Genomic DNA, 15,100 nt, shown 5'->3' on the forward strand with positions numbered 1-15,100 from the left:
GCAAGTCGGTCGAAGTCTCTACAAAAGAAAACTTCAAAAAAATTAGCATGAAATTAATGTTCAAATCAAGCAGTGGTCACAGTCCGCTGCACCCAGCACTTACTAAATTCAGTCTTATGGTGCCAACATTATGAAATTTGTAAAAGAAAGATAAAAAGGGTTGCCATTTGGTATAATTTTCTATCTAATGATTTTCTAAGAGAAAACAAAATTGGTCGTAATTATTCGGGAGTCAAACATGTTTGTATATTGAATCGTGGTGGTGGTTACATCTGAAATCATCCTATTCACCAAGTAGGTGATACTGGACAATGGTAGGCTTAACGCGGCCACTAATTTCCCCAAAGTTTGCAGTATCATGTTTGATAGACTTCGTAAGGGTTTTGCATGTGTTGTAAACATCTGGGGAAAACTCTAAAGAGGGAACAAGATTCTACAGTCAACACATGAATAATCAGGATCCAAACTGAATCCGAAGTATACTTATATCTACCCTCGATTATTCGTAGTTTTTTAGTTTTAGCACCTAGAGAGGGTGTTCAAAGGTAAAAGGTTCACATTTCCCTCACCTCTCTTTAGAACAAAGAGACATGTACCGGAAGGAAAATTGTCAGGACTTCCTAAAAACAAAAGTTTTTTCCTGGTCTAACGGCAACCCTTTTTACAAAATTTGTTTTTCTTGTGTCTCATTTTTTTAAAGAGACAATCGTACAATCGTACAAAAACACAAACACTCAACCTAATCGCAAAAGAAAAGAACGACAAAAGAGAACAAATTGAGAACTTACCCTTGAGCTTTTGGCATGCAGAAAGTCCTGTGATATCAATTTCAAAATAATGGCTGATGGTGGTAAGCGTTGCATTAGCGCTTTACACACCCGATTGGCACCAGCACCACCTTGCCGGCACAGGCCACTCATAATTTGCATGGTACGGTCTTCCAAATTGTCCAGTGGCAGGCGTGTTATCAAATTAATTAATAGTTTTCGTTTTTCTTCGGCCACATCGATTTTACATTCCGACGAGAGTAGAGTACGTAGCAGAGAATCCAAACAGGGTTGAACACGTGCTAAATTGTCAGAGGATCTAAGTGATTGTTCCAATTGTATGACACCTTGTAGGCGATGGCGCCAATTCTGTGAAGAGAAAAGGAAGAATGGAAATTGTTTAAAATTTAGTGGCTAAGGTAAGTTTGTAAATGTATAATTAAATTATGATTACGAATCATATAAAAATTGATTATCATGTAATTTGTTTTCCCTTAAAAAGGGTTAGGCCATACAAATAAATGCTATCTCTTTGGTTTGGTTAGTGGTAGAGTCAGCCTAAACATGCAAATTTCTCATCATCATTATCATCGCCATTAGCGCGCACTTCTTGAAAACCTTGAGCTGCCCAATGTTTGCCAATAAATTTTAAGACTATCACCCACACCAACTAATTTGTTGGGCATTTCATTGGAATTTGCATGACCTTTGAAGCTGGTTGGTGTTCCTTGCAGACAAATTTAAAGAATTGTCTTTTTACATTTTGTTTGTTAACATTTTAGAAGTTAGTCGTTAGTCGTATCTATGTGTGCGTGTTCTAATGTCGTTTGTCCATTTAGGCAGGATGTGCAGGAATGAAATAGGGCCTCATTATTAACAAGACTTTTATGGTGATTTTTTAACAATTTTGTTTTAAAGGATAGCAGGGTCACTTTGTGGATTAAAAAAAAAAAATATTGGAAGGCATAGCACACACCTGGGCCTAGAAATGTTTAGTATATTTTTTAAAGGATATCAGAACAGTAAGCCTATATTTTGTCAGAAGGACTGCTTTTAAAGATAGAGAGTAAATATTTGGTACACAAGTTTTTATTACTTGCAGGATGGTTGGTGTGGAAAATGGGATATATCGGTCCACGTTTTGATATAGCCCCCATAGAACGATACCTCCCGATTTTCGGTATTTTTAAGGTTTTAGCTTCATTAGCCTACCAAAATGGCTGAAATTTGGTACATAGTCTTCTTTATGGGTATAAAACTTTCCCCCAGAATTTTGTCGGTATCGCTCCACACCTTCATATAGCCCCCATAGAACGGTACCTCCCGATATTCGGTATTTTGAAGGTTTTAGCTTCATTATCCCACCAAACTGGTTGAAATTTGTTAATTAGTCTTCGTTGAGGATATAAAACGTTCCACCTGATATTTGTTGGTATAGATCCTCGCCTTTATATAGCCCCATTTCCTGCTGAAATTCGTTGGTATAGGTGCACGTTTCGATTTAGCCTCCTAGAACAATACCTCCTGATTTTCGTAATTCTGAAGGTTGTGACGTCAGTATCCCACAGAAATTACTGAAATTGGTATTTTGTCTTCTTCATAAACGAAAGGGAAACTAATTGTTCCATTTTACTTCAATACAACTCGTGGTGGAGGGTATAACAAGTTCGGCCAGGCCGAACTTAACGCCCTTCTTACTTGTCACTACTTAAGGTGGTCCCATAGTTATTTAAGAATAACCAGTTGTCCTCTAAGTAGCCCAGTCAAAAAAGACATTGAAATAGCCAAAATTCGCACAAAGACGAATTTTTGTGGAGAGCTAGGGTTTTTCCATTAGATGCAACCGTCCTAAAAGTCCCCATCACTATTGTGCCAAAAAAGTTATTCGCGGTCAAAGGCCAAATTTAAAGGATTTTTAGGTTTTCGGGAAATAAGCACATATTCAGGTGAAACGACTAAAATAACCGGAGTATCCGGGTCTGTTCCCCCAAAATATATATGCTTCCTTGAAGAGCGAAATTATACGAATCATTAAAAAAAAACAAGTAAAAAAGTATCAGTCGGCTTGGCGTACAGAGATATACCCTCAGCCCAGGGACGTAGCCAGGATATCATTTCGGGGGGGCCAATTTTCCTTGTTTTCAGAACTTTTTGGCAACATATCAGAGTTAATATATGTTCAAACAATACTTTTGAATACCTTTAAAATGAAATTCTGGCGCCCAGAATTTTAGCAAAAATCTATGAACACAATTTTACCCAATCTAAATTTTTTATACTCTCAGCCTTTAGTCAAAATGTGCTTCATCGAAATAATGATTTTAGTGCCAAAGTGTGTTTGGAAGAAATCTGTTTTAGAAAATTTGGAGTCGACTTAGCTATGTTCGTCCGCCTGGGTGGCTGCCTGGAGAACACGATAATTCTCGAACAGATCAACCGATTCGATCCACTCTTTCGATAACCTTCCACAGTTTAAGACCTCTCTGGATAATTAGTAAATATACCTGTGTAAGCTTAAGACCTCAGTAGTCATGGCTTAACTTCATTTATGCTAATAATTTAGTTATAAGTAAAAATATGAAATAAATAAATTAATAAATAAAAAGACCCCTTTGGAAACGGTTTGCTTTTTGCAACAATTGTTCTCGGGCCCCTATTACTACAATACAAGTTTTTTCAGGAACATGCCCATACTTCCAGAGAAAATGGCCCGAAAGCTGTAAGGAACACCTACGGTCATCATGTGTAGTGGCGGATACTGCGTTGGTCCAAACATTCTTTATAGCAATATTTCTGCGAGTCTTATATAAAGTTCGTAGATGGTGATTTTCGGTCTACTCTTTCCGGTATTCCCCCCAAAATTCAAAAACTAGCTACAGTGGTATGTGCGGTTTTTCTTGAACGAAGCAACAGTTTTGTTCCAAACCTTGATTTTAGTAATATTTTGTCCAAACTTAGTTTTAGGTACATCCCAACAAACCTTCAAAATAGTTGTTTAATGCAGTTTAGTGTCGGTATTCTTTGTGTTTAGAGCGGTATTATGTTTTTCGTGAGCAAGTCTATATTTTATCTTGAAAAACCTGAAAATTATACTGTGACGCACTGAAATGACTGGTGGGCGAAATATCTTTTAAAAGGAATGACTCCTAAAATAAGATATACTTCCAAAATGAACTATGTCGGTCCGGTCCATTTCTTCAGTTACCTCCTCCGTAATATTTGTGATCAATGATAACATCCATATTTTGTTGGTGAGTTCATACGGCGAAAATGGATACAAAATTCTGAAAATCTCCAAATACATAGCTTTGGGTTAAAGGATTTTGGTTGTGTAGCCGCTATTCGATCTGTCCATAGATTAAAGTTTCAGTTCACACAGGCTCAGGGTATATTCCTATCCGCAAAGCCGAATGATACTTGATGAGATTTTGACGAATCTGAATCTGTTTCCGATCTGTTTTTTATTTCGTTTGTCGTTATAAAGTCCTTTGCCGAAGAAGGAAAGAGGAACAATTCTAGAAATGTGTATCCATTGAAAGTACTTCCCAAAATACAATTCAAAGAGTAATCGACAAAAAAATTAACCTCAATCTTAATAATCTTGATTTTATTAGCATTCGAAAGATCGAACAAAACATACAAATACGAGAGAAAAATTCTTTTTTGTACAATAGACATTTACTAATTTGTAGGAAGAGGTTTTCAAAATATTCTTAACGGACGACACTGCGGTGGAATAGAAATTATATCATAAAAAATGGTTGATATAGTTTTTTTTGTTGCAAATTTCAAACATAATGAAGAATGTGTAATTGTTATGATGTTCCAAATAGTTCATTACAAAAACGTGTTAGGGACTATATACTTATTGCTGTTATCAAAAGTTGCAAAAACAAAAGATCGCAAGAATGTTTTTTGTTAGATGTTGGTTATAAAACAAGGTATTGGACGTATATGCTACAAACATTCAAATAAATACAAAAAAGTATTATTCTGAACCCAGTAACACTTACTGTCAGCCTAAAATTACGATTAAACGCTTAAACAACACCTTAAAACTTAAAAACAACTATGCAGAAAATTGCTCAAAAAAGTCTAAAGTGTTCATTATTTGTATACTTTCAAATATGTTGGACAATAATGTATACCAATGTAGTTAAATAATTCTCTGTAGTACTTTCTCCAAATACTTTACATATTTCTTGAAAAATTTAAAACAGTTTAAAATTTTATTCAAAAATTAAAAAAATGTGTAACATAAGCTAATATCCTATGGGAACAAAAATCATTCGGGTGGGGGGCCCGGGCCCCCCCCCCCTGGCTACGTCGGTGCCTCAGTCTATGTATATTGAAACATTTTTTCACAAAAAACGTATGTATGTAGAGGGGCTTAAAAATGTTGGGCATATGAAACGACACATATGTTGATTAGGATTAAAGAGCAAAAGTTTTGCGGAGGAAATACTTAAAGGAATGGATCGACATTGACCATTATGGAAGTGGATCTCCAGCCACTACATATGGTGCCATAGGGGTTTTTACAACCTTCGGACTGTTTGCTCAAGAAGTTTGGATTTGCCCCTGAAAGAACGTTTACCTTCGTAATTGAGGCAGCGAATGCTAGTGATTCGATAGCAGGTCTTAAAGTGAACTTATCCGAAATTTTGTTTAGGAGGTACTGAATGAAGTGGACAAATATAGCCAATATTTGACCCTGATCTATATCTGGTAGATATATTAGGATGTGTAAAGTATGGACCAATTCGGCCACTCCCTTCAAGAGTTACCGTACGAACAATTTTTCCGAAAATTTTTGAACTTTTGTGGGGTAGGTACCTGAATGAGTGAACCGATATGGCTTATCTTCGAACTTAAACTATGTTTGGACAAAATATTACTAAGGCCAAATTTTGGAACTAATCGGCAGATCCGTTCGAGAGTTATCTTGCTCTGCAACCACCTCAGACGATGTCATGGTTTTTTTTTGCATTTTACAGGCTATTTACTCAGGAAGTGTGGGACTTGCCCCTGATGAAACTTGTACCGTCGTATGGGGGGCAGTGAATCCAAGTTGCTAAAATAAAAATCAAAGCGATTCGAGAGCATGTCCTAAACTGAACGTATCCCAAATTGTATGTAGGAGGTACCCGAAGGAGTGAACCGATTGAGTCCATATTGAACCTCATCTAAGTCCAGTAGACATTTCACGATTTGCAAAGTATGGACCAAATCGGTTACTACCTTCAAGAGTTATCGTACGTACAAATTTTCCGAACATTTCGAACTTTTGTGGGGGAGGAGCGGAATTTGTTAGCGAGAAAACTTAAATTTTTTTATGAAAATTATATTTTTGAGATTTTTTATGCATTTTTTATAAAAAAATTTTTCTCTAAAACGTATAGTTTTCCTACAATCCGGCCTTCTTTTAAAAGTTCCACAAACTTTGGAGGGTAGTATAGGTGTATCCCTTACATGCCAATCCCTTGGTTTTTTGATTGAGAAAATACTCTTAATATATTCCTAACAAATCCCTGACTTGATATGATTCTAACATTTTTGAATTAAATTTTTATCGCATATTTAAATTTTTCATCAAAAGTCGAAAATTACAAAAAAGTCGATTTTTTTGAATAGCTTGGGTTTTTGGCCAATTGCGTGGAAATGCGTATGTCAAATGAAGCGTTATCAGCGTGAATTTACAGATAACAGACAATACTATAACAAATGCAAAAAACTCCACAAAAATATTCGAAAAAACCGGAGTTTTACGTCAATTTTTGCAACCCATTATATATTAGGCCCGTTATCTAGCAAACACTTTATTGCAATTTACGTCAGAGGAAAGGTCAGTAGTTTATTTCCATATGTAGGCTACTTTGCGTAATATATATGTCCTCAAGAAATTAAAATATCGACCAAAAATAATTTTTTATATTTGTCATACAAAAGTAATGGTCCATTTCACCCGCTAAAGAATATCAGATCATCATTCAAAATTGTTTTAACCCTCTAAATATTATCCGATCGCCATCTCAAATTGCAAGCTTCTCCTTTGTGAGAATATACTCTTACCTTATTTAAAATTACGCGTTGATCGGACTATTATTGAGACCTACAGAGCCGCTAGAAAATTGGATAAATATTATGTTTTTGGTCCATTTCACACGCTAAATATTTCACGATCATCACCAATAAGAATAGGGATCTATTCTGATCTGAACCCGACCTATATACAAAATTTCGTGACGATCGGTCCATAATTGCGGCCTGGAGCGTGTTTACAATTTATAATGGTGAGACGGACGGACACATATCTCAAAATCGCTTTATCTCGTCGAGATATGAAGATTTGGTATACCACATTGTGGGTCTCCGACGAATATTTCGCGGTGTTACATGAATTTTTACCAAAACAAACTTATAATACCCTTTTCCACATTGTGGTTTAGGGTATAAAAAGTATTATTATACGACTACCACGAGTGATTTAATCAAAGAAAATAATTTATTTCCTTACTATTCGTCAATCCGACAATTTGATAATTCAGACACCGCAGAAACCTGTGGTGTCCGGATTATCGAGCTTATACTGTATATATGGAAGCAATATCCAAATCTTAATCGATTCTTAAAATAGGGATCACCCTAGGGCCAAAAAGTGATGTTGATCAATTGGTCAATAAATGTGACCTGAACTTTGTTTTCAAAAATACATGACCAGGCGACAAACCTAAAGCGTCTCTGAAAATGAATCCATGCATATCATCAAAAGGGACTATGGCTCTATTTCGTTTCCTTCTGTATGTTGAAAACGGATACACTAAGACATAATACCCTTATCACAGTGTGGTGTAGGATATTAAAATATGGCTATATATTTTTATATGTTATATGCTTTTGTAAAATATGAACGATTTTATGTAAAATTTAATATTTTCTTAGTCTTAATGTCTAGCTCATTTGTTTTTCTGCCAGACAATTTTTGCCGAGCAGAAACTATCAACATATTTGGATACGTTGATTGTGACATTTCTGATTGAGTTTTTGAACAAATTTGTATAGGAAAGCAACTTATGTTAAAATAAGAAGGCTGGGTTATAGGAAATTTTCTCACTTTGTGAAAAGAGTGGATAAAACAGACGAGGAAGGAAGAGTAAAAGGGTTAGTTGAACTTGATAAAATTTAGGATGACCCGCCCCATAGTCATGTATGGCTCCTGCAGTATTTCAACAAGACGGTAGGATATATGGAATAGAAGTAAGATCGAGATCTACTTTTATGAGCACCAAACAGCTTGTATTTTTTGTTTGTCACACTAGGACACCTGAGAAGGTTCTCAATTGTTTAGTCTCTTCAATATCTTCTCAGCAATCAAGGTTTTTTGTCTTCCCATAGTCATGTATGGATCTTGCAGTACTTTAACAAGGCCGTAGGATATATGGAAGATATGTAAGAGAGGGATGTAATTTTATGGGCACCAAACAACCTGTATCTTTTGTTTGTCACACTAGGACACCTGATAAGGTACGCAATTGTTTAGTCTCTTCAATATCTTCTCATAACCAGCAGCACTCAATATTATTGTCTTCCCACTTACTTGCCATTGATCGTGTGTAGCAATGACCAGTAATGACCTATACAGTCAATTCTGATGTCTTACTTGCGAAATCACAGAAGGGACACACTTCTACATACTGAGACTTCTGGCCAGATTGACTTCGATAGCCTGCACCCAGGTCTGTCCTGCCAGTTCTTAATGATTTTCTCAATGTAAAACTTATTGAGTTTGTCGAAGAAAAACGTAAATCGCTGTCTTGACACAGTCCTCCACTTGCAGGTCAAAAGACTGGGAACGCCGTCTTGCTAGTTCTTCAACTGTCGCGCGTTTGATATTCAGTTCTTCACAGTATACACCAGCTCCAGTTCCTTCTTGCATCCTTGACCCATCGGCGAAGATGGGTAGGCAATTAGGAAGTGACCTGTTCTGTGTCCAATCATTCAGAACAACATTCAGTGCTGTCTTGCTATAGTTCCACTAAGATAACTAATGCAGAACGTTGCACAATAGCTAACCTAGACAGATTCGAAGTATTACTTACGACAAACCTTCAAACGATACATCCATAGATAAATATAGGCCAGACCATGAAGAAGCCATAGGAAAGGGTGTAAAACTCATTCCCTCATGTCCCTAGTGACTGAATTCCTTTGCGAACTCTCTGCAATGTTTGAATTGATTAGTCTGTTTTCTAGATTTGCATCAATCCTGTTAGATAGAATACAGGGGACACTAAGTACTTCTAGAGCATGTTACGAATTGCTAAAGAGGTCACGAATTATGTAAAATTTTTTTTCTAAGTTAAGCTACCTTTTATGTGTTTTCAGTAAAAAAGTGGAAAGACTAATCGGTCTATAGCACTATGAAACACTGAAAATGCAAACAACTTCTAGTATGGATTTTTGAAAGTACATATTTAGACTACAAAAACCCTAGTTGGTTTTGTCCTGTCAGATCCAGTTCGGATTTTATGGCCTCATCTAAACCGGGCTAAATCTACACTTTTATGCATTTATCAGGCCTTTAGGAATTTGGCCGAATAGGAATTTGGCCTTGCTGTCATTAGCAATATTGTAGCCGTAAACTAGTAGAACTTATCTTTTGAAGAAACCACATAAGAAAAACTCCATCTAGGGCATCAAAATCTATAAAATATAGAAAATTTTACATAATTACTGAAATTCTGGTCAGTATCGGCTAAACTATTGGAAGTTGAACCAAGTAACCTTTTGCAAAAATCTTCCAAATAAAGTTCTCAACAATTCTTTAGAACATTCTGAAACTCTAAAATGCTTACTTCATGTTGTTTCAGCGGTATTTTGCATCATATCCTTTACAACACGTATTTCAAACACAGTTCACACCAACAGTTTATTCTCGCATTTCGGATTTCACTACATTATTGACATTTTTATTAAATCGTCGTAGAAAAATATACTGAAAACAAGGAATTTTACAACAATGACATGTTGTGTATTACATTCCAGGAAATATTTTTCCCAAAGAAAATATTCAGAAAAAATTAACGGTTTTGGAGATACGGTGCGAAATGTATAAAAATTGTGATATTTTTAAAAATATTTTGAAATTTGAATTTTCGAGTTTATTATTTCTCCAAATATTTTATTCTTGTCCTTATCTACAAATTTGCATCAAAAGTCAGAAGAAGATTCGCATTGGTTTCAGAGATATAGCTCCGAATCTCCTTAAAAACTCAATATTTAACCATGTTTAGATGGGGCCATAAAATCCGAGCTGGATCTGACGCAACAAAACCCAACTAGGGTTTCTTGTCTTTTGGGTCTGTACTTTCAAAAAATCCTCAGTTTGAATTGTTTTGCACAAGATCACCTTAAAAATGTTGCACAGTGTAGTCTTTTGTTAACGAGTGACTTGGCTTCCCAGCCTTACCTAATTCCATAGGGCTGGTATGTGCGACAATGGCGAACGTTTTAAAAATGTCCTTCAGTATGGTGTTTAAAACAGGCAGTGCGCGATGGCATCAGGTCCAGGCGATTTATATGGTTAAAAGGTGCTAATTCTGTGACCGACACTGTATATGCTTTAGTTTTTCATGACTGATAGACCGTTGAACCTCACTTTTTAATGAAATTTGTAAATATATCGGGCGCAATATATCAGGGGCGCAACCACCGTTAAACAAATATAGCGATTATAAAACAATAGGCACCCAAAATTCGTCTACAAATAGATAGCAGTTTGGACCACGGGACATTTCTGCCACATTTTCTGAAAACTGCATGAAATTGGTTCAGTAGTTTTAGAAAATAATGTATTGAAAAGAGTGGGCGTGATCATCAGTTTTCAAGATATGGGCGTGGTCCGTTATTTTGGCTGCAAATATGCACATAGGATAGACACAACCCCATTGCCTCCCAAAATATATGCTGAAACCGATTTAATCATAAGTTTGGCTTACACATAAAGCGTTTAAAAGAAAGGCGTGGGTAAGGTACCCCACCTCCTCCGAAATACATAAAATATAGATAGCAACGGCAAACCTTGAGCTTTTGATGTAAATTTCATGGAAAATTTTCAGGAAAATCGGTTCAGTACTTTTGTAGATATAACATATTTTAAAAAGTGGGTCTGGTCAAGTCTTTGGGTCCCAAAAAAGTAGGTAAGGTCGGAGACACAACCACAATTGTTTCGCAAATTAATTTCCAAACCGATACATGGTAATTATTGTAAATATAGAATTTTTAAAGAAAGAGGGTATGGGGGAAGTACCCCGCCCCTTCCGAAATTGATCAAAATATGGGGACCAACGCTGTACATTCCCTGACAATTTCATTAAAATTAGTTTAGTAGTTTTTGTAGAAAAAATTAAAATTGAAAATTGAAAAAAGTGGGCGTGGTCAAATCTTCTTTGCATAACAACATTTCAAAAAAGAATTATGCAAATCGGTCCAGCCATTCTCAACTGATGCCCTTACCAACGAACGACATTTGATTTTGATTTATATACATATATTGACACACCAACGAAATGACATCTTTCTGTCCGAAAAGTGGGGTTTCGCCAGTACACCTGGATTCTCTATAATGTAGTTGTTCCATATACCATCACTCCATTTAATGCTCCCAATAGGTTTTACATCCTTTGAGATCACCTTGCAAGATCATACCACTTGCTTTAAATCCATCTATTGCAGCACTGAAGCTTATCGAAGAATTCCTCTATGCTTTCCTGACCTCAAGCTTATACTTATTGAAACTATCGCTGATAAGTACCCGTACGTACATATTATGCTTAGTCCTACTAGCCTTCCTGCTAACCATCAGCTCGGTGTGCCCGTCGTATCGAATGGCTTCGACAAATCTTGTCCCACGGCTTGTTCAGGTTGAGTCCTGTGCTTACATGTGTGTTTAGGGACAATCGTTGTGATTGGCAATTTAGTAACTCATCTAAGTCTTGGTACGAGTAAGGCATCGAGTGTCTTTGCTACTAGCGAGAGAAAAAATATCGACCTGCAAGATTGACCCTGGCGGGACCACCTTGCCCTTCGGGTGCAATGTGGGAGGGTAACGATAAATGGTTAAATATTTTAATTAATTTCTCGTTGGAGTCGAGCATAATGACAGATGATTTTTTGTAAGTGAAAAAGGAAAGGCGAAGATTCAAACCCACATAACCACCATCATGTGACCGGTTTCGCCGTTGGTAGCGGTTCATCAGACATATCGGCTATGGAGTTGCTTCACTGTCATCGAACTTTTTCACTTTCAAATGCAATTAATTTTTACAGTGGTAGATATTTGTCCACTCAGTCTGACCATGACTTCTATTCCTTTGGAAGTTATGAGTTTTGTCCCTGAACTCTAAACACGTCGGTTTAACACTTTTTTCATATGTTTCTCAAGGACGTGGGTTCAAACCACAGCCTGGCTCAAGTTGATTTTTATTTATTTGACAATTGGTTTGGATGACTTTGATTTCCGAATGACTTCTGCAACTTCAACACTGGAAAACTCTGGCGGTTCATCTTCGGCTAAAAGAGTTCTAATGGGACGCGAAACTCCTCCCTTAGTTCTACAACTTTCCAGGTGTTCCGCAAACTGTCTATTGAATTGACGGGCGGGCCTCCGTGTTTCTGTCACAACGCCGTCAACAAATATGACAGTTGACCGATCGATCCTCTTACTATGATTGGACAACGATTTAATCGACAGTTCACCGACACCAGTGCTTCAGTCGCATCTTTTAAGGTGTTCTAGCCATTTGCTTTTCTTATCTCGAGCGTTAGTTAGTTGCCTGGCGCCTGGAGTACCTCGGGCTGTTCAGCGGAGATCGTCTCGTTCCACGGTGATTTAAGCTGCTTTTGTAGAAATGTTAGTTGCTTTTGTTAATGTCTTTGTTATCTCTCTCTTCAGGCCAGCAGAAATTGACCTGGTAGTTGCAGAATTGATAGTGTCTTTAAAACATTTCGCAGAGAATAAACAGTTCTCTGAAGCGATTGTCACTGAGGTCTCAGAATTCTTGACGAAAATTTCTATGAAGTTGCCGAGTTCAGAGACTATGATATCGGCTGGTCGTTCATTAGATATGATTATGTGAAGGTGGTCTAATTCAAGCGACATGACGCATTGCCATGGAACGTCGTTGATCAAACCCAGGGACACGATAGTGAGGTACGGCTAGCAGTCACCCGTAACACTTATGAGGGCGTCCTCGTTCACCGTGATAAATGTGGACTTATCAATCTGCTCAGCCAGCGTTACGTCTCTCTGGCAATTACCTAGGTTGCAGTGCCAAAGCTCGTGGAAAGCAGTGAAATCCCATAGTAATTGTTTCACAAACATTCCATACGGGATAAGGGAGACTTCTCTCATATCAATGATTGCACCCCGAATTAATATTATCTCCATGCTATGGGTCCTAGTGTTTATCGTCAAGTCCGAACGGCGTGTCCTAAAGACACTCAGGAAACATCACTGAGAGGTATTTTGCCCCTAGTACCACACGATTATTGCCAGCTATTCAACAGCGGTATGTACATATTTAACACCTCTGCTTCGTCAGTACCACACTTGACTGATAACCCCATATCTTTAATGTATTGGTCTCTAGCGTTAAGAGAGGCAGGTTTGTATTGTACAGATTGGGACAGCACCAACTCCAGTTTGCGAACCACGCTGTATCCGTCACAACTGTACAAGCTGCAAGTGTTGGCTAGATTGGTCTATTAGATCGCACCGACCAGTATGTTGTTTCGACTCATGAAATGAACAATCTCACTTACCTTGCCATGGAGGTCATTACAATTAAATTGCAGAAACGAGACATCTGATCACGAGTCAACATAGTATATTTTGTACTAGTCTTTGACCCGGACTAACTAGAAACATCCCCAGTTGTGACAGACAGAACAAACAGATATAGTCGAAACACCTCGTGAAACGAAAAATATGAACACTAACACTGATGCTGAAGTGCAGATAGTCTGCATGGGTTGACGACCATCAGGTTAAGTTGGAGAAGTTGTCTATACGATTTGCCCTTGCTCTCATTCTTTCCCCGTTGCGGAACCACACTGCTTAATTTTCGTATACAGTTCTAGATTCAATTTTCTGTACTGACCAATAACACTGACCATTTCCAAAGCAAATATATCGTGCCAACCGCATTACAAAGTGTAATCGTTCTCTAGGAACAATTCGGTATAAAATTTTTCTTTATATGTGCCTGCTTCTATTATATCTTTTAATCTTTAACACATAATCGCCATGGCAAAAATACACTTTTTATATTATTTCCTTATATTTGTAAGGCCCTCAATGTGTTGAGCCTTATAATCTATCACCATCTTCTACACCAACTTCATTTTAGTTACATTGATTGTACATTATTTTAATTATTATATCCTATTTAAATACTTAGAACTTAATTTCCTACTTCTCTCTTTCAGTGTATAATGGTCAAATTTAATTGACTTTTGGTGTTTGCTTTTCTCGCTTTTGTTTCACTTAAACACAATGTGTAATTTTATTAAAGCGACCTTCAAACTTTAATTTAAGTAATTATTTTTTGTATATTTTGAAAGGTGATAACCTGTTTGTAACCTTTAAGTAGTACGAGTATTTAGGTCACGAGGATATGTGATTCGTGGATAAGGGTTGTTAGAATGTATTTTTACTTAAAGTGAACTTTTTTTAAAAAGCTTTAATTTTCTTTATAAAGTATAGAATTAAATTGAGAGACCTCATAATCACTCTTGCGACTTTTACACTAAACGTTAATTATAACTTTCATTTGAATAAATCGAATATTTTAGGATTTCAGTATGGTCAACATTATTTTGGGGTGAAAAAATAATTTAATTTAAATAATACTGGCTTGTTAGAAGCACTTTCGCTGATACCCTAACTAACTTATCTAACTTAGTTCCAAAAACCAATTCGATAAAAAAGTTGTTAAAAATTACAATTTATTGTTATATTTTGATGTTTAAAGAATAGCTAAAGAGAATGGTGATAATAGAACACATACGTCAGCATGCAAGGAAGGTCATCCGCTACAGAAACGTCTCGATGCTTCATCTAGCATTATAAAACCTTGTCATCACTCAATGTGAACTCTTTGAACGTTGTTTCCGAGTGTGTTTAAAGACTAATACGTTGGCAACGACTGTGAATTGTCTTTCTGACTGTTTCTTGTAGGATAATTTCAAAAGCTCCTATAGACGATGCTTTAAAGGTATTCTTCCGATCAAAAAATTATCTTCCCACAGTAGGACATTGTGAAAGCCAAACG

The 15,100-nt window shown here is 36.7% G+C and overlaps 1 protein-coding gene across 1 annotated transcript in view; it reads right to left on the reverse strand.

Annotated features, from left to right (window-relative positions):
- Window positions 1-15,100, reverse strand: part of LOC141394850 (uncharacterized) — a 203,948-nt gene that overhangs the window by 125,230 nt on the left and 63,618 nt on the right. The window contains exon 2 of the mRNA XM_073969867.1: window positions 789-1,136. Within this exon, the coding sequence (XP_073825968.1) occupies window positions 789-1,136 (348 nt within the window). The remainder of the gene's footprint in view (window positions 1-788; window positions 1,137-15,100) is intronic.

This window comes from Musca autumnalis, unplaced genomic scaffold (assembly GCF_047663935.1).
Source record: "Musca autumnalis isolate F117 unplaced genomic scaffold, ASM4766393v1 scaffold_2, whole genome shotgun sequence".
NCBI lineage: Eukaryota > Metazoa > Arthropoda > Insecta > Diptera > Muscidae > Musca > Musca autumnalis.